The sequence below is a fragment of the Struthio camelus genome, unplaced genomic scaffold (genome assembly GCF_040807025.1).
Source record: "Struthio camelus isolate bStrCam1 unplaced genomic scaffold, bStrCam1.hap1 HAP1_SCAFFOLD_139, whole genome shotgun sequence".
Taxonomy (NCBI): Eukaryota; Metazoa; Chordata; class Aves; order Struthioniformes; family Struthionidae; genus Struthio; species Struthio camelus.
In genome coordinates, this window is record NW_027182637.1 from 15,650 (window position 1) to 33,178 (window position 17,529).

The 17,529-nt window shown below is 73.8% G+C and overlaps 2 protein-coding genes across 4 annotated transcripts; both read left to right on the top strand.

Annotated features, from left to right (window-relative positions):
• The first annotated feature begins 1,862 nt into the window (after nucleotides 1-1,862).
• Nucleotides 1,863-2,282, top strand: POP7 (POP7 homolog, ribonuclease P/MRP subunit). The gene has a single exon (XM_068929272.1). It carries the CDS (start codon nucleotides 1,863-1,865, stop codon nucleotides 2,280-2,282), a length of 420 nt encoding a protein of 139 aa, XP_068785373.1.
• A 6,550-nt stretch (nucleotides 2,283-8,832) lies between these two features.
• EPO (erythropoietin) lies at nucleotides 8,833-16,974 on the top strand. 3 transcript variants are annotated; one of them, XM_068929269.1, is made up of 6 exons: nucleotides 8,833-9,189; nucleotides 14,340-14,467; nucleotides 14,592-14,678; nucleotides 15,136-15,300; nucleotides 15,990-16,265; nucleotides 16,385-16,974. In XM_068929269.1, exons 1-5 carry the CDS (start codon nucleotides 9,177-9,179, stop codon nucleotides 16,113-16,115), a joined length of 519 nt encoding a protein of 172 aa, XP_068785370.1. In that variant the 5' UTR covers nucleotides 8,833-9,176; the 3' UTR covers nucleotides 16,116-16,265; nucleotides 16,385-16,974. The 3 variants fall into 3 exon arrangements, with proteins under 3 accessions (XP_068785370.1, XP_068785371.1, XP_068785372.1); XM_068929270.1 differs by having other exon boundaries at nucleotides 16,484-16,974; XM_068929271.1 differs by having other exon boundaries at nucleotides 16,487-16,974.
• The last annotated feature ends 555 nt before the right edge of the window (nucleotides 16,975-17,529 follow it).

Genomic DNA, 17,529 nt, shown 5'->3' on the forward strand with positions numbered 1-17,529 from the left:
GGGTCTCGGGGGCAGGTTGGGGGTCTCGGGGGCGGCTTGGGGGTCCCTGGGGGCAGGTTGGGGGTCCCTGGGAGCGGCTTGGGGGTCCCTCAGGGCGGATTGGGGGTCCCAAGGGCAGGTTGGGGGTTTTAAGGGCATCTTAGGAGACTCGAGGGCAGGTTGGGGGTCTCAGGGGCGGATTGGGGGTCCCTGGGGCAGGTTGGGGGTCTCGGGGGCAGATGAGAGGTCTCTGGGGGTGGGTTGGGGGTCTCAGGAGCAGATGAGAGATCTCTGGGGGTGGGTTGGCGGTCCCTGGGGGCAGACTGGGGGTCCTGGGGGTGGATTGGGGGTCCCAGGGAGCAGACTGGGGGTCCTGGGGGTGGTTTGGGGGTCCCAGGGATCAGACTGGGGGTCCTGGGGCTGGTTTGGGGGTCCCAGGGAGCAGACTGGGGGTCCCGGGAGCAGACTGGGGGGCCCTCAGGGCAGACTGGGGGTCCTGGGGGTGGATTGGGGGTCCCAGGGAGCAGACTGGGGGTCCCAGGGAGCAGACTGGGGGTCCTTGGGGCAGAGTGGGGGTCCCTCAGGGCAGATTGGGGGTCCCAGGGCTCAGACTGGGGGTCCTGGGGGCAGAGTGGGGGTCCCTCAGGGCAGACTGGGGGTCCTGGGGGTGGATTGGGGGTCCCAGGGAGCAGACTGGGGGTCCTGGGGGCAGAGTGGGGGTCCCTCAGGGCAGACTGGGGGTCCCTGGGGCAGACTGGGGGTCCTGGGGGTGGTTTGGGGGTCCCAGGGAGCAGACTGGGGGTCCTGGGGGCAGACTGGGGTTCCTGGGGCAGATTGGGGGTCCCAGGGAGCAGACTGGGGGTCCCTGGGGCAGACTGGGGGTCCCTCAGGGCAGATTGGGGGCCCCAGGGAGCAGACTGGGGGTCCTGGGGGTGGTTTGGGGGTCCTGAGGCTGGTTTGGGGGTCCCAGGGAGCAGAATGGGGGTCCTGGGGGTGGACTGGGGGTCCCAGGGAGCAGACTGGGGGTCCTTGGGGCAGACTGGGGGTCCTGGGGGTGGTTTGGGGGTCCTAGGGAGCAGACTGGGGGTCCTGGGGGTGGTTTGGGGGTCCCAGGGATCAGACTGGGGGTCCTGGGGGCAGAGTGGGGATCCCTCAGGGCAGACTGGGGGTCCTGGGGGTGGTTTGGGGGTCCCAGGGAGCAGACTGGGGGTCCCTGGGGGCAGACTGGGGGTCCTGGGGGTGGTTTGGGGGTCCCAGGGAGCAGACTGGGGGTCCTGGGGGCAGACTGGGGGTCCTGGGGGTGATTTGGGGGTCCCAGGGAGCAGACTGGAGGTCCTGGGGGTGATTTGGGGGTCCTAGGGAGCAGACTGGGGGTCCTGGGGGCAGACTGGGGGTCCCTGGGGCAGATTGGGGGTCCCAGGGAGCAGACTGGGGGTCCTGGGGGTGGTTTGGGGGTCCCAGGGAGCAGACTGGGGGTCCTGAGGATGGATTGGGGGTCCCAGGGAGCAGACTGGGGGTCCTGGGGGCAGACTGGGGGTCCTGGGGGTGGTTTGGGGGTCCCAGGGAGCAGACTGGGGGTCCTGGGGGCAGACTGGGGGTCCTGGGGGTGATTTGGGGGTCCCAGGGAGCAGACTGGGGGTCCTGGGGGTGGTTTGGGGGTCCCAGGGAGCAGACTGGGGGTCCCAGGGAGCAGACTGGGGGACCTTGGGGCAGACTGGGGGTCCTGGGGGTGGTTTGGGGGTCCCGGGAGCAGACTGGGGGTCCCTGGGGCAGACTGGGGGTCCCAGGGAGCAGACTGGGGGTCCCGGGGCAGCTGCGCCCCCGCCGGGGGTCCGGCCGCCCCCTCACGCCCCATCTCCCCCCCCCCCCCCCGCAGCAGCAGGATGTCGGAGGCGCCGGCGGGAGCGTCGCAGCCGCAGCCGCAGCCGAGGGCCGCGCAGGCGCCGCGGCCTCGCCGGGGCCCGGCCCCCCGCCCCCCGCCGGCGCCGCCCGGGGCCCCCCCCGGCGCCGACGTCTTCGTCAACATGCGCACGGACTTCCGGGCCCAGCTGCGGCGCTGCCAGCGCCTGCTGGCGCCCGGCGCCCGCCCCGAGATCCGCCTGCACGGCCTGGGGCTGGCCGTCACCCGCGCCATCAACCTGGCGCTGCAGCTGCAGGCGGCGGCGCCCGGCGCCCTCCGCCTCCACGCCAGCACCTCCACCGTGGCCCTGCCCGGCCCCGGCCCCGGCCCCGGCGCCCTGGCCCGCGCCCGCCACAACTCCGCCATCCACATCCGCGTCTGCCGCCACGGCCCCCGCCCCTGAGCCCGCCCCGGCGCCTGCCGAGGCTCCGGCGCCTGCCGCCGGCACCGTCTGAGCTGCCGCCGGCACCGCGGGGACGGTCTGAGCTGCCGCCGGCACGTTGTGAGCTACTCCGGCACCGCCGGGACGTTGTGAGCTGCCGCCAGGACGTTGTGAGCTGCTCCGGCGCCGCCGGGACATTGTGAGCTGCCGCCGGCACGGTCTGGGCTGCTCCGGCACCACCGGGACGGTCCGAGCTGCCACCGGGACCGCCGGGACGTTGTGAGCTGCCACGGGGACAATCTGAGCTGCTCCGGCACCACCGGGACGGTCCGAGCTGCCACCAGGACCGCCGGGACGTTGTGAGCTGCCACGGGGACGTTGTGAGCTGCCACGGGGACATTGTGAGCTGCCACCGGCGTCGCCGGGACGTTGTGAGCTGCCACGGGGACAATCTGAGCTGCTCCGGCACCGCCGGGACGTTGTGAGCTGCTCCGGCACCACCGGGACATTGTGAGCTGCCGCCGGGACGTTGTGAGCTGCTCCGGCACCGCCGGGACGTTGTGAGCTGCCGCCGGGACGTTGTGAGCTGCCGCCGGGACGTGGTGAGCTGCTCCGGCGCCGCCGGGACGTTGTGAGCTGCTCCGGCACCGCCGGGACGTTGTGAGCTGCCGCCGGGACGTTGTGAGCTGCCGCCGGGACGTTGTGAGCTGCTCCGGCGCCGCCGGGACGTTGTGAGCTGCCGCCGGGACATTGTGAGCTGCCGCCGGGACAGTCTGAGTTGCTCCGGCACCGCCGGGACGTTGTGAGCTGCTGCCGGGACGTTGTGAGCTGCCGCCGGGACGTTGTGAGCTGCTCCGGCGCCGCCGGGACGTTGTGAGCTGCTCCGGCGCCGCCGGGACGTTGTGAGCTGCCGCCGGGACATTGTGAGCTGCCGCCGGGACAGTCTGAGTTGCTCCGGCACCGCCGGGACGTTGTGAGCTGCTGCCGGGACGTTGTGAGCTGCCGCCGGGACAGTCTGAGTTGCTCCGGCACCGCCGGGACGTTGTGAGCTGCCGCCGGGACGTTGTGAGCTGCCGCCGGGACGTTGTGAGCTGCTCCGGCGCCGCCGGGACGTTGTGAGCTGCCGCCGGGACGTTGTGAGCTGCCGCCGGGACAGTCTGAGTTGCTCCGGCACCGCCGGGACGTTGTGAGCTGCTGCCGGGACGTTGTGAGCTGCCGCCGGGACAGTCTGAGTTGCTCCGGCACCGCCGGGACGTTGTGAGCTGCCGCCGGGACGTTGTGAGCTGCTCCGGCGCCGCTGGGACATTGTGAGCTGCCGCCGGGACAGTCTGAGTTGCTCTGGCACCACCGGGACGTTGTGAGCTGCCACCGGCGTCGCCGGGACGTTGTGAGCTGCCGCCGGGACGTTGTGAGCTGCCGCCAGGACGTTGTGAGCTGCTCCGGCGCCGCCGGGACGTTGTGAGCTGCCGCCGGGACGTTGTGAGCTGCTCCGGCACCACCGGGACGTTGTGAGCTGCCGCCGGGACGTTGTGAGCTGCTCCGGCGCCGCCGGGACGTTGTGAGCTGCTCCGGCGCCGCCGGGACGTTGTGAGCTGCTCCAGCGCCGCCGGGACGTTGTGAGCTGCTCCGGCGCCGCCGGGACGTTGTGAGCTGCCGCCGGGACGTTGTGAGCTGCCACCGGCGTCGCCGGGACGTTGTGAGCTGCCGCCGGGACGTTGTGAGCTGCCGCGGCGCCGCCGGGACGTTGTGAGCTGCCGCGGCGCCGCCGTCGACGGCCCTGGGGACGTTGTGAGCGGCGGCGGCGGCTCCGGAAGCCGCCCGGGGACGTCCCGGCAGCCCCAGGGACCCGCTGAGCCGCCCGGGCGCCACGCGGGGACGGCCCGGAGCGCCCCGCGAGCTGCGGCAGTCCCCTCGGAGGCGCGCGGGGCCTCTCTGCGGCTCGCCAGGCTCCGGCGCCCGCCGCGGGGACATCCTGACCCCTCGTGGCAACTCGGCCACCTGCCGTGGGGACATCCTGAGCCCTCCCGGTGGCTCCTGCAGCTCCGTCACCTGCCTTGGGGACGGTTCGAGCTGTCCAGCCAGCTCCGTCACCTGCCGTGGGGACGTCCTGACCCTTCTTGGTGGCTACCACGGCTCGGTCACGTGCCGTGGGGACGTCCTGACCCTTCTTGGTGGCTCCTGCAGCTCGGTCACGTGCTGTGGGGACGTCCTGACCCTTCTTGGTGGCTACCACAGCTCCGTCACGTGCCGTGGGGACATCCTGACCCTTCTTGGTGGCTACCACAGCTCCGTCACGTGCCGTGGGGACATCTCGAGCCTTCTTGGTGGCTACCACAGCTCCGTCACGTGCCGTGGGGACATCTCGAGCCTTCTTGGTGGCTACCACAGCTCCGTCACGTGCCGTGGGGACATCTTGACCCTTCTTGGTGGCTCCTGCAGCTCGGTCACGTGCCGTGGGGACATCCTGACCCTTCTTGGTGGCTACCACAGCTCGGTCACCTGCCGTGGGGACATCTCGAGCCTTCCTGGTGGCTCCTGCAGCTCCGTCGCGTGCTGTGGGGACACCTCAAGCCATCCAGGCAGCTCCGTCACCTTCTGCAGGGACATCCTGAGCCCTCCTGGTGGCTACCGCAGCTCTGTCACCTGCCGCGGGGACACCTCGAGCCCTCCTGGCAGCTCCGTCACCCTCTACGGGGTCGTCCTGACCTGAGCCCTTCCAGCTCCTCCGTCGCTTGCCATCGGGACATCCTGACTGCTCCTGGCACCTGTGTCACCTGCCGTGGGGACATCCTGAGCCCCCCTGGTGGCTCCTGCAGCTCCGTCACCTGCCGTGGGGACGCCTCAAGCCGTCCTGGCAGCTCCATCACCCGCCGTGGGGACACCTCGAGCCCTCCTGGTGGCTCCGGCGGCTCCGTGGGGCCCCCCCGAGCCGCGGGCCCTGGCGTCCGGGCGCGCCGGGCCCTGGATCTGCCCCAATAAACGGCGGCGCCGAGCGGGGCCTCGGGGTGTCTGGGCCGGGGCGGGCGCCGCTTCCCCCGCGTCACCGCTGCCCTTTCGGGGCAGGAAACCCCCTCCCCCGCCCGCCGGGGCCCAGGCGTCCGGGAGCAGCCCGGGGGGGAGGGGAGGGCTCCCACCGGCACGGCTGCGACCCAGGCGGCTGGGGGGGCCCAGGCGGCCGGGAGGGGCCCAGGCGGCCGGGGGGACCTGGGTGTCCAAGAGGGGCCCAGGCGTCCGGGGGGACCCAGGCGTCCGAGAGGGGCCCAGGCGTCTGGGGGGACCCGGGCGTCCGAGAGGGGCCCAGGCATCCAGGCGGGACCTGGGCGTCTGGGGGGGCCCAGGCGTCCGGGGGGACCCAGGCATCCAGGGGGAACTTGGGTGTCTGAGGAGGGCCCAGGCGTCCGAGGGGAGACCAAAGTGTCCAGGGGGGACCCAGGCGTCCGGGAGGAGACCTAGGTGTCCACGAGGGGCCCAGGCGTCTGGGAGGGGCCCAGGTGTCCGGGGGGACCCAGGCGTCCGGGGGGAGACCGAAGTGTCCAGGGGGGACCCAGGCGTCCGGGGGGAGACCTAGGTGTCCACGAGGGACCCAGGCGTCCAGGAGGGGCCCAGGTGTCCGGGGGGACCCAGGCGTCCGGGGGGAGACCGAAGTGTCCAGGGGGGACCCAGGCGTCTGAGGGGACCCAGGCGTCCGGGAGGGACCCAGGCGTCCGGGCGGAGGAGGGGCGGCGCCGGCCCCGGCCCCCCCCGGCGGCCTTTGGCCCCGCTGGCGCCGCGGGGACCTGACCCCGGGGCCAGGCTGTGCCGAGCCGCACGTACGGCCCCGGCGCCTGGCAGGGGGCCGGCCGGACGCCTGGGCCCGCGCGGCACCCCGGACGCCTGGGCCCCGGGGCGATCTTCCCCCACGCGCCTGGGCCCACGCGACACCCCAGACACCTGGGTCCTGGGGCAGGCTGCACCCGGACGCCTGGGCCCCGTGCTGGGCTGCACCCGGACGCCTGGGCCCTTCTGACACCCCAGACGCCTGGGCCCCGAGGCGGGCTGCACCCGGACGCCTGGGCCCTTGTGACACCCCAGACGCCTGGGCCCCGGGGCGGGCTGCACCCGGACGCCTGGGCCCTTGTGACACCCCAGACGCCTGGGTCCTGGGGCCGGGCTGCACCCGGACGCCTGGGCCCCGGGGCGGGCTGCACCCGGACGCCTGGGCCCTTCTGACACCCCAGACGCCTGGGCCCCGGGGCCGGGCTGCACCCGGACGCCTGGGCCCTTGTGACACCCCAGACGCCTGGGCCCCGGGGCGGGCTGCACCCGGACGCCTGGGCCCTTGTGACACCCCAGACGCCTGGGCCCCGGGGCGGGCTGCACCCGGACGCCTGGGCCCGGTCCCGGGGGTCCCCGTGTCCCCGTCCCTGTCCTCAGCGCGGGTCACGTCCTCGTCCCCGGGTCCCGTCCTGACGTCCCGGTGCGGGTCCTGTCCCTGCGTCCCCGCGTCCCCATCGCTGTCCCCGCCGAGGGTCCCATCTCCCCACGTCCCGCCGGGGGTCCCGTCCCCCCCGTGTCCCCGTCCCGCCGGGGGTCCCGTCCCCCTCGTGTCCCCCCCGTGTCCCCCGTGTCCCCATCCCACCGGGGGTCCCGTCCCCCTCGTGTCCCCCCCGTGTCCCCCGTGTCCCCATCCCACCGGGGGTCCCGTCCCCCCCGTCCCCCCCGTGTCCCCCTCCCGCCGGGGGTCCCGTCCCCCTCGTGTCCCACCTGTGTCCCCCGTGTCCCCATCCCGCTGGGGTTCCTGTCCCCCCATGACACCATCCCCCTCCCGCCGGGGGTCCCGTCCCCCCCGTCCCCCCGGGTCCCTGTCCCGCCGGGGGTCCCGTCCCCCCCGTCCCCCCCCGTGTCCCCCCGTGTCCCCCTCCCGCCAGGGGTCCCGTCCCGCCGGGGGTCCCGTCCCCCCCGTCCCCCCCCGTGTCCCCCCGTGTCCCCCTCCCGCCAGGGGTCCCGTCCCGCCGGGGGTCCCGTCCCCCCCGTCCCCCCCGTGTCCCCCTCCCGCCGGGGGTCCCGTCCCGCCGGGGGTCCCGTCCCCCCCGTCCCCCCCGTCCCCCCCGTGTCCCCCTCCCGCCGGGGGTCGCGGCGCGGGGCCGCCCGGGCGCCGGCGCCGGGAGCCGGTGGCCGTGACGCAGACGCGGCCCCATTGTTCGGCCGCTTCCTCCCGCGCGCGGAGCCCCCCGGCCCAGCCTGCCTGGAGCCGCCGCGGGGCCCCGGCGTCCGGGTCCCTCGTCCCCATCGCCGCGTCCCCGTCCCTGTGCCCGCGTCCCCGCGTCCTCGTCACCGTGTCCCCACATCCCCATCCCTGTCCCCGCGTCCCCACATCCCTGTCCCCATGTCCCCATTGCTGTCCCCATGTCCCCATCCTTATCCCCCGTCCCCGCGTCCTCGTCCCCATCCCCACGTCCTCGTGTCCCTCTCTCCCCGCGCCACCTTGTCCATGTCCCCAGCCCTGTCCCCCAGTGCTTGTGTCCCCACGTCCCTGTGTCCCCACGTCTCCGTCCCCGTGTCCCTGCCTCCCCACGCCGCCTTGTCCCTGCGTCCCCACGTCCCCGTGTCCCCATCCCCACATCTCCATGTCCCCACGTCCCCGTGTCCCCATCTCCATCCCCACGTCCCCGTGTCCCCATCCCTGTCCCCATGTCCCCACGTCCCCGTGTCCCCATCCCCACATCTCCATGTCCCCACGTCCCCGTGTCCCCATCTCCATCCCCACGTCCCCGTGTCCCCACGTCCCCGTGTTCCCATCCCCGTCCCCATGTCCCCACAACCCCCATCCCCGTCCCCGTGTCCCCACGTCCCCGTGTCCCCACGTCCCCATGTCCCCATCCCCATCCCCGTGTCCCCACGTCCCCATGTCCCCATCCCCGTCCCCATGTCCCCATCCCCATCCCCGTGTCCCCACGTCCCCGCGTCCCCATCCCCACACCACCTTGTCCCCGCGTCCCCATGTCCCCACGTCCCCGCGTCCCCATCCCCGTCCCCATGTCCCCACGTCCCCGTGTCCCCATCCCCGTCCCCATCCCCATGTCCCCACGTCCCCGCGTCCCCATCCCCACATCTCTATGTCCCCACGTCCCCGCGTCCCCATCCCCGTCCCCATGTCCCCATCCCCGTCCCCGTGTCCCCACGTCCCCGCGTCCCCATCCCCACATCTCTATGTCCCCATGTCCCCGTGTCCCCACGTCCCCGTGTCCCCATCCCCGTCCCCATGTCCCCACGTCCCCATGTCCCCATCCCCGTCCCCATGTCCCCATCCCCGTCCCCATGTCCCCACGTCCCCGTGTCCCCATCCCCGTCCCCATGTCCCCATCCCCATCCCCGTGTCCCCACGTCCCCGTGTTCCCATCCCCGTCCCCCAGTGCTTGTGTCCCCATATCCTGTCTCCATCCCCGTCCCCATGTCCCCATCCCCATCCCCATGTCCCCACGTCCCCGTGTCCCCATCTCCATCCCCGTGTCCCCGCGTCCCCATGTCCCCACGTCCCCGTGTCCCCATCCCCGTCCCCCAGTGCTTGTGTCCCCATATCCTGTCTCCATCCCCATCCCCGCGTCCCCACGTCCCCGCGTCCCCATCCCCACACCACCCCGTCCCCGTGTCCCCGCGTCCCCCCGGCCCCGGGGCCGGCAGCCAGGCGCCGGGGCCGCGCGGTGGCCGGGGGTGGCCCGTGGCCAGGGGCCGACGTGCGGTGGCAGGCATGGCCTTTTCCTCGACGGCGGCGCGGAGGGGAGCGCGCGGAGGAAACCCCCCCTGTGCCTTCCGGCCCGGCCGCCGCGCTCGGCCCAGCCCCGGGATGAAACATTAACCGCCGGCCCGGGCGGCCGCCGCGCCGGCCACGCCACGCTGCCGGGGCGCCCAGCGCCCCCCTGCCATGCGCCGCCCGCCATGGGGCCGCCGGGTGAGTGGGGCGGGGGGGAGGGGGCCCCGCCGGACGCCTGGGCCCCGGCCACCCGCCCCCCCGGCCCCGGCCGCCCAGCCCGGCCCGGCCCGGCTCCGCTCCGCCAATGGGAGCCGGGACCCCAGGCAACGGCGTGCGTGGAGACCGGCGTCCTGGGCAGCGCCGGCAGGGACCCAGGCGTCCGGGCGGCGCGCCGCTCTCCGCCGCGGGCAGGGGGCCCAGGCGCCCGGGAGCCCCCAGACCACACGGACCTTTGCAGGGGGAAGGGGCCCAGGCGTCCGGGAGCCCCCGGACCACACGGACCTTTGCAGAGGGGAGGGGCCCAGGCGTCCGGGAGCCCCCAGAGCACATGGTCCTTTGCAGAGGGGAGGGGCCCAGGCGTCCGGGAGCCCCCAGACCACACGGTCCTTTGCAGAGGGGAGGGGCCCAGGCGTCCGGGAGCCCCCAGACCACACGGGCTTGCAGCAGGGGGAGGGGCCCAGGCGCCCGGGAGCCCCCAGACCACACGGACCTTTGCAGGGGGAAGGGGCCCAGGCGTCCGGGAGCCCCCAGACCACACGGACCTTTGCAGAGGGGAGGGGCCCAGGCGTCCGGGAGCCCCCAGAGCACACGGGCTTGCACCAGGGGGAGGGGCCCAGGCGTCCGGGAGCCCCCAGCCCACACGGTCCTTTGCAGAGGGGAGGGGCCCAGGCGTCCGGGAGCCCCCAGAGCACACGGGCTTGCAGCAGGGGGAAGGGGCCCAGGCGTCCGGGAGCCCCCAGACCACACGGTCCTTTGCAGAGGGGAGGGGCCCAGGTGTCCGGGAGCCCCCAGAGCACACGGGCTTGCAGCAGGGGGAAGGGGCCCAGGTGTCCGGGAGCCCCCAGAGCACATGGTCCTTTGCAGAGGGGAGGGGCCCAGGTGTCCGGGAGCCCCCAGACCACACGGGCTTGCAGCAGGGGGAGGGGCCCAGGCGTCCGGGAGCCCCCAGACCACATGGTCTTTTGCAGAGGGGAGGGGCCCAGGCGTCCGGGAGCCCCCAGACCACACGGTCCTTTGCAGAGGGGAGGGGCCCAGGCGTCCGGGAGCCCCCAGAGCACATGGTCCTTTGCAGAGGAGAGGGGCCCAGGCGTCCGGGAGCCCCCAGACCACACGGTCCTTTGCAGAGGGGAGGGGCCCAGGCGTCCGGGAGCCCCCAGACCACACGGGCTTGCAGCAGGGGGAGGGGCCCAGGCGTCCGGGAGCCCCCAGAGCACACGGTCCTTTGCAGAGGGGAGGGGCCCAGGCGTCCGGGAGCCCCCAGACCACACGGACCTTTGCAGAGGGGAGGGGCCCAGGTGTCCGGGAGCCCCCAGAGCACACGGGCTTGCAGCAGGGGGAAGGGGCCCAGGCGTCCGGGAGCCCCCAGAGCACATGGTCCTTTGCAGAGGGGAGGGGCCCAGGTGTCCGGGAGCCCCCAGAGCACATGGTCCTTTGCAGAGGGGAGAGGCCCAGGCGTCCGGGAGCCCCCAGACCACACGGTCCTTTGCAGAGGGGAGGGGCCCAGGCGTCCGGGAGCCCCCAGAGCACACGGGCTTGCAGCAGGGGGAAGAGGCCCAGGCGTCCGGGAGCCCCCAGAGCACACGGTCCTTTGCAGAGGGGAGGGGCCCAGGCGTCCGGGAGCCCCCAGAGCACACGGTCCTTTGCAGAGGGGAGGGGCCCAGGCGTCCGGGAGCCCCCAGAGCACACGGTCCTTTGCAGAGGGGAGGGGCCCAGGCGTCCGGGAGCCCCCAGAGCACACGGGCCTTTGCAGAGGGGAGGGGCCCAGGCGTCCGGGAGCCCCCAGACCACATGGTCCTTTGCAGAGGGGAGGGGCCCAGGCGTCCGGGAGCCCCCAGAGCACACGGTCCTTTGCAGAGGGGAGGGGCCCAGGCGTCCGGGAGCCCCCAGAGCACACGGTCCTTTGCAGAGGGGAGGGGCCCAGGCGTCCGGGAGCCCCCAGAGCACACGGGCTTGCAGCAGGGGGAAGGGGCCCAGGTGTCCGGGAGCCCCCAGACCACACGGTCCTTTGCAGAGGGGAGGGGCCCAGGTGTCCGGGAGCCCCCAGAGCACATGGTCCTTTGCAGAGGGGAGGGGCCCAGGTGTCCGGGAGCCCCCAGAGCACACGGTCCTTTGCAGAGGGGAGGGGCCCAGGCGTCCGGGAGCCCCCAGACCACACGGTCCTTTGCAGAGGGGAGGGGCCCAGGTGTCCGGGAGCCCCCAGAGCACATGGTCCTTTGCAGAGGGGAGGGGCCCAGGCGTCCGGGAGCCCCCAGAGCACACGGGCTTGCAGCAGGGGGAGGGGCCCAGGCGTCCGGGAGCCCCCAGAGCACACGGGCTTGCAGCAGGGGAAGGGGCCCAGGCGTCCGGGAGCCCCCAGAGCACATGGTCCTTTGCAGAGGAGAGGGGCCCAGGCGTCCGGGAGCCCCCAGAGCACACGGGCTTGCAGCAGGGGGAAGAGGCCCAGGCGTCCGGGAGCCCCCAGAGCACATGGTCCTTTGCAGAGGGGAGGGGCCCAGGCGTCCGGGAGCCCCCAGAGCACATGGTCCTTTGCAGAGGGGAGGGGCCCAGGTGTCCGGGAGCCCCCAGAGCACATGGTCCTTTGCAGAGGGGAGGGGCCCAGGCGTCCGGGAGCCCCCAGAGCACATGGTCCTTTGCAGAGGGGAGAGGCCCAGGCGTCCGGGAGCCCCCAGACCACACGGTCCTTTGCAGAGGGGAGGGGCCCAGGCGTCCGGGAGCCCCCAGAGCACACGGGCTTGCAGCAGGGGGAAGAGGCCCAGGCGTCCGGGAGCCCCCAGAGCACACGGTCCTTTGCAGAGGGGAGGGGCCCAGGCGTCCGGGAGCCCCCAGAGCACATGGTCCTTTGCAGAGGGGAGGGGCCCAGGTGTCCGGGAGCCCCCAGAGCACATGGTCCTTTGCAGAGGGGAGGGGCCCAGGCGTCCGGGAGCCCCCAGAGCACACGGTCCTTTGCAGAGGGGAGGGGCCCAGGCGTCCGGGAGCCCCCAGACCACACGGACCTTTGCAGAGGGGAGGGGCCCAGGTGTCCGGGAGCCCCCAGAGCACACGGGCTTGCAGCAGGGGGAGGGGCCCAGGCGTCCGGGAGCCCCCAGAGCACACGGTCCTTTGCAGAGGGGAGGGGCCCAGGCGTCCGGGAGCCCCCAGACCACACGGACCTTTGCAGAGGGGAGGGGCCCAGGCGTCCGGGAGCCCCCAGAGCACACGGGCTTGCAGCAGGGGAAGGGGCCCAGGCGTCCGGGAGCCCCCAGAGCACATGGTCCTTTGCAGAGGAGAGGGGCCCAGGTGTCCGGGAGCCCCCAGACCACACGGGCTTGCAGCAGGGGGAAGGGGCCCAGGCGTCCGGGAGCCCCCAGACCACACGGTCCTTTGCAGAGGGGAGGGGCCCAGGCGTCCGGGAGCCCCCAGACCACACGGTCCTTTGCAGAGGGGAGGGGCCCAGGTGTCCGGGAGCCCCCAGAGCACATGGTCCTTTGCAGAGGGGAGGGGCCCAGGCGTCCGGGAGCCCCCAGAGCACATGGTCCTTTGCAGAGGGGAGGGGCCCAGGCGCCCGGGAGCCCCCAGAGCACGCGGTCCTTTGCAGAGGGGAGGGGCCCAGGCGTCCGGGAGCCCCCAGAGCACACGGGCTTGCAGCAGGGGGAAGGGGCCCAGGCGTCCGGGAGCCCCCAGACCACATGGTCCTTTGCAGAGGGGAGGGGCCCAGGCGTCCGGGAGCCCCCAGAGCACACGGTCCTTTGCAGAGGGGAGGGGCCCAGGCGTCCGGGAGCCCCCAGAGCACACGGGCTTGCAGCAGGGGGAAGGGGCCCAGGTGTCCGGGAGCCCCCAGACCACACGGTCCTTTGCAGAGGGGAGGGGCCCAGGTGTCCGGGAGCCCCCAGAGCACATGGTCCTTTGCAGAGGGGAGGGGCCCAGGTGTCCGGGAGCCCCCAGACCACACGGTCCTTTGCAGAGGGGAGGGGCCCAGGCGTCCGGGAGCCCCCAGCCCACACGGTCCTTTGCAGAGGGGAGGGGCCCAGGCGTCCGGGAGCCCCCAGAGCACATGGTCCTTTGCAGAGGAGAGGGGCCCAGGCGTCCGGGAGCCCCCAGAGCACACGGGCTTGCAGCAGGGGAAGGGGCCCAGGCGTCCGGGAGCCCCCAGACCATATGGTCCTTTGCAGAGGAGAGGGGCCCAGGCGTCCGGGAGCCCCCAGAGCACACGGGCTTGCACCAGGGGGAGGGGCCCAGGCGTCCGGGAGCCCCCAGACCACACGGTCCTTTGCAGAGGGGAGGGGCCCAGGTGTCCGGGAGCCCCCAGAGCACATGGTCCTTTGCAGAGGGGAGGGGCCCAGGCGTCCGGGAGCCCCCAGAGCACACGGGCTTGCAGCAGGGGGAGGGGCCCAGGCGTCCGGGAGCCCCCAGAGCACACGGGCTTGCAGCAGGGGAAGGGGCCCAGGCGTCCGGGAGCCCCCAGACCACACGGTCCTTTGCAGAGGAGAGGGGCCCAGGCGTCCGGGAGCCCCCAGAGCACACGGGCTTGCAGCAGGGGGAAGAGGCCCAGGCGTCCGGGAGCCCCCAGAGCACATGGTCCTTTGCAGAGGGGAGGGGCCCAGGCGTCCGGGAGCCCCCAGAGCACATGGTCCTTTGCAGAGGGGAGGGGCCCAGGCGCCCGGGAGCCCCCAGACCACACGGTCCTTTGCAGAGGGGAGGGGCCCAGGCGTCCGGGAGCCCCCAGAGCACACGGGCTTGCAGCAGGGGGAAGAGGCCCAGGCGTCCGGGAGCCCCCAGAGCACATGGTCCTTTGCAGAGGGGAGGGGCCCAGGCGTCCGGGAGCCCCCAGAGCACATGGTCCTTTGCAGAGGGGAGGGGCCCAGGTGTCCGGGAGCCCCCAGAGCACATGGTCCTTTGCAGAGGGGAGGGGCCCAGGCGTCCGGGAGCCCCCAGCCCACACGGTCCTTTGCAGAGGGGAGGGGCCCAGGCGTCCGGGAGCCCCCAGACCACATGGTCCTTTGCAGAGGGGAGGGGCCCAGGCGTCCGGGAGCCCGTGCAGCTCCGGCCCCACGTCCCCGCGGGGGGTCTCCGGCAGCCGGGGGCAGTTGGGGGTTTGGGGGCGCCGCCTCCCGCCGGGTGCCGGCGGCGGGGTGCAGCGGTGCCGCCCCCAGGGCTGTGGGTGCTGCTGCCGCTGCTGCTGCTGGGGGCCCCGGCGCGCCCCGACGGCCCCGGCTCCCTCTGCGACCCCCGAGTGCTGGAGCGGTTCATCCGCGAGGCGCGCGACGCCGAGCGCGGCCTGGTGAGCGGGGGGCGTCGGGGGGCTGCTGCCGGCGGGTCTGGGGGTGGGGGCGCCGCGGGGCGTTGGGGACAGCGTGGGGACGCCGTGGTGGCCGGTGCCGGTGGCAGCGCGACGCCTGTCCCAGGCCGACTGTGGCAGCGCCTGTGACCTCCCCGAGCCGGTGACGGTCCCCGACACCCGGGTCAACTTCAACGACTGGCAGCAGATGGACGTGAGTGGGGCAGAACGGGGCGAAACGGGACAGGAAGAGGCCCAGCAGGGCAGAAGCGGGGGGGTGGGGGAGGTCTGGGGCCGAAGGGGGCAGACGGGGGGTCCCCAGGGCGTCCCTGCGCGGTGTTGCGGTGCCGTCGCGGTGCAGTGGCGGTGACGCGGTGGCCAGGTGGTGCCGGGGGCGTCTGTTGGCAGGAGGGGTGTCGTGGCAGGGTGTTGCGGCAGGATGTGGCAGGGTGTTGCGGCGGGGTGTTGCGGCGGGGTGTTGCGGCGGGGTGACGCGGCGGGGTGACGCGGCGGGGTGACGCGGCGGTGACGCGGCAGGCGGCCCGGCGGGGCTGGCAGGTGGCCGGCGGCCAGGCGGTGCTGGTGGCGGCGGTGCTGCGGGGCAGTGGGGTGACGCGGCGGGGTGACGCGGCGGGGTGACGCGGCGGGGTGACGCGGCGGTGACGCGGCAGGCGGCCCGGCGGGGCTGGCAGGTGGCCGGCGGCCAGGCGGTGCTGGTGGCGGCGGTGCTGCGGGCCCGCGAGCTGCTGCCGGCGCCCGGCCTGCGCCCGGCCCTCGACCGCACGTACAGCGCCGTGCGCAGCCTGGCCCATCTGCTGCGCCGCCTGCGCCCCCAGGTGACGCCGGGGGTCTGGGGGGGCTCGCGGGGCCCATATGGGGGTCTGGGGGAGGCCTGGGGGGGTCTGGAGGCGGTTATGGGGGGGTCTGGAGGGATACGGGGGGGTCTGGGGGGGCTCGGGGGGGCTCACAGGGCCCATATGGGGGTCTGGGGGCGGTTATGGGGGGTCTTGGGGGTCTGGGGGGGGTCTAGGGGGCTCGTGGGGCCAATATGGGGGTCTGGGGGGGTCGGGGGGGGTCTGGGGGCGGTTTTGGGGGGTCTGGGGGTTCTATGGGGCTCGTGGGGCCGATATGGGGGTCTGGGGGGGGTCTGGGGGGCTCACAGGGCCCATATGGGGGTCTTGGGGGGGTCTGGGGGGATCTGGGGGCAGTTATGGGGGGTCTTGGGGGTCTTGGGGGGTGTAGGGGGCTCCTGGGGCCAATATGGGGGTCTGGGGGGGTCTGGGGGCGGTTATGTGGGGTCTTGGGGGGTCTGGGGAGGGTCTTGGGGGGGCTCAGGGACAGATATGGGGGGGTCTGAGGGGGTCTGGGGCTGATACGGGAGGTCTGGGGGGTCCGGGGGGCTCAAGGGGTGGATACAGGGGGCCCTGGGGGGCTCTGGGGCAGATATGGGGGGTCTTGGGGGGCTGGGGGGTGTGGGGCGCCCGCAGGAGGTGGGGGGCCGGGGTGACGCGGCGCCGCCCCCCAGGAGCCCCCCGGGGCCGGGGCCCCCCCGGCGGTGCCGGTGCGGACGCTGCCCCGGCTGCTCAGCGCCCACGCCAGCTTCCTGCGCGGCAAGGTGCGCCTGTTCCTCGCCGACGCCTGTCCCCGGTGACACCCGGCGCCCGCCTGTCCGCCCCCCGGCTCGCAGCTGTCCCACGCCCCCGGACAGGCAGCTGTCAATCACCTCCCCCCCCCGGCAGACTGACAGGCGTCCGCCGGGGCGCCCCGTTGCCAGGACGCCCCGCTGGGATGTCACCCGCGGGTGAGTGACAGCTGTCAGTCGGCTCCCCCCCCACACACACACACGCACACTGGGGACAGGACGAGGCCGGTCCTCCCGGCTGTGGACACCGCAGCGGGTGATTGACAGCTGTCAATCAGCTCCCTCCACCGTGATTGGGACGAGGCCGGTCCTCTGGCCCACAGACGCGTTGGCAGGTGATTGACAGCTGTCAATCACCCCCCTCTGCACGTGGGCAGCAGCTGGGAGGAGGCCTGTTCTACGGACGTGGCGGTGCGTGATTGACAGCTGTCAATCATCCGCTCTTCTACATATGGACAGCAGCTGGGATAGGAGCACTCCTCCGCACTATGGACGCGTCAGCGGGGGATTGACAGCTGTCAATCACCCCCTCCCCCCACGATCAGGACGAGGCCGGTCCTCCGGACTATGGACGTGTTGGCAGGTGATTGACAGCTGTCAATCAACTGTCTCCCCACGTGGGCGGCAGCGGGGACGAGGCCGTTCCCGCGGGCTACGGACACGTCAGCGGGTGATTGACAGCTGTCATCTCGGGCCGGCGGGACCACTCTGGACTCGGCGTGATTGACAGCCGCCCGTCACGCTGGAGGCGGGCCTGTGCCATGATTGACAGCTGCCCATCAGGGACCGGCTCGGGGACTTCTGGGGGCGGGGGTGATTGACAGCTGTCTGTCAGCGGGGCGCCGGCGGCAACAAGGAATATTTATCGGAGCTGCTGCCGCTTCCTCCGCGCCGGCCGGACGCCTGGGCCCCTCCGTAACCCCCGGACGCCGGGGCCCCTCTTCCAGCCCGGACGCCTGGGCCCCTCTGTAACCCCCGGACACCTGGGCCCCTCCATAACCCCTGGACACCTGGGCCCCTCTGTAACCCCGGACGCCGGGGCCCCTCTTCGACCCCAGACGCCTGGGCCCCTCTGTAACCCCGGACGCCGGGGCCCCTCTTCGACCCCAGACGCCTGGGCCCCTCTGTAACCCCCGGACGCCGGGGCCCCTCTTCCAGCCCGGACACCTGGGCCCCTCCTTAACCCCCGGACGCCGGGGCCCCTCTTCCAGCCCGGACGCCTGGGCCCCTCTGTAACCCCCGGACGCCGGGGCCCCTCTGTAACCCCGGACGCCGGGGCCCCTCTTCCAGCCCGGACACCTGGGCTCCTCCTTAACCCCCGGACGCCAGGGCCCCTCTTCGACCCCCGGACGCCTGGGCCCCTCTTCCAGCCCGGACACCTGGGCCCCTCCGTAACCCCGGATGCCGGGGCCCCTCTTCGACC

Bases quoted from the DNA above. Each gene is read 5' to 3' on its own strand.
- POP7 (XM_068929272.1), top strand. From the start codon at position 1,863: ATGTCGGAGGCGCCGGCGGGAGCGTCGCAGCCGCAGCCGCAGCCGAGG.
- EPO (XM_068929269.1), top strand. The intron at 14,468-14,591 runs GTGAGCGGGGGG...CGCCTGTCCCAG, and splicing joins GCGACGCCGAGCGCGGCCTG to GCCGACTGTGGCAGCGCCTG. The intron at 15,301-15,989 runs GTGACGCCGGGG...GCCGCCCCCCAG, and splicing joins TGCGCCGCCTGCGCCCCCAG to GAGCCCCCCGGGGCCGGGGC.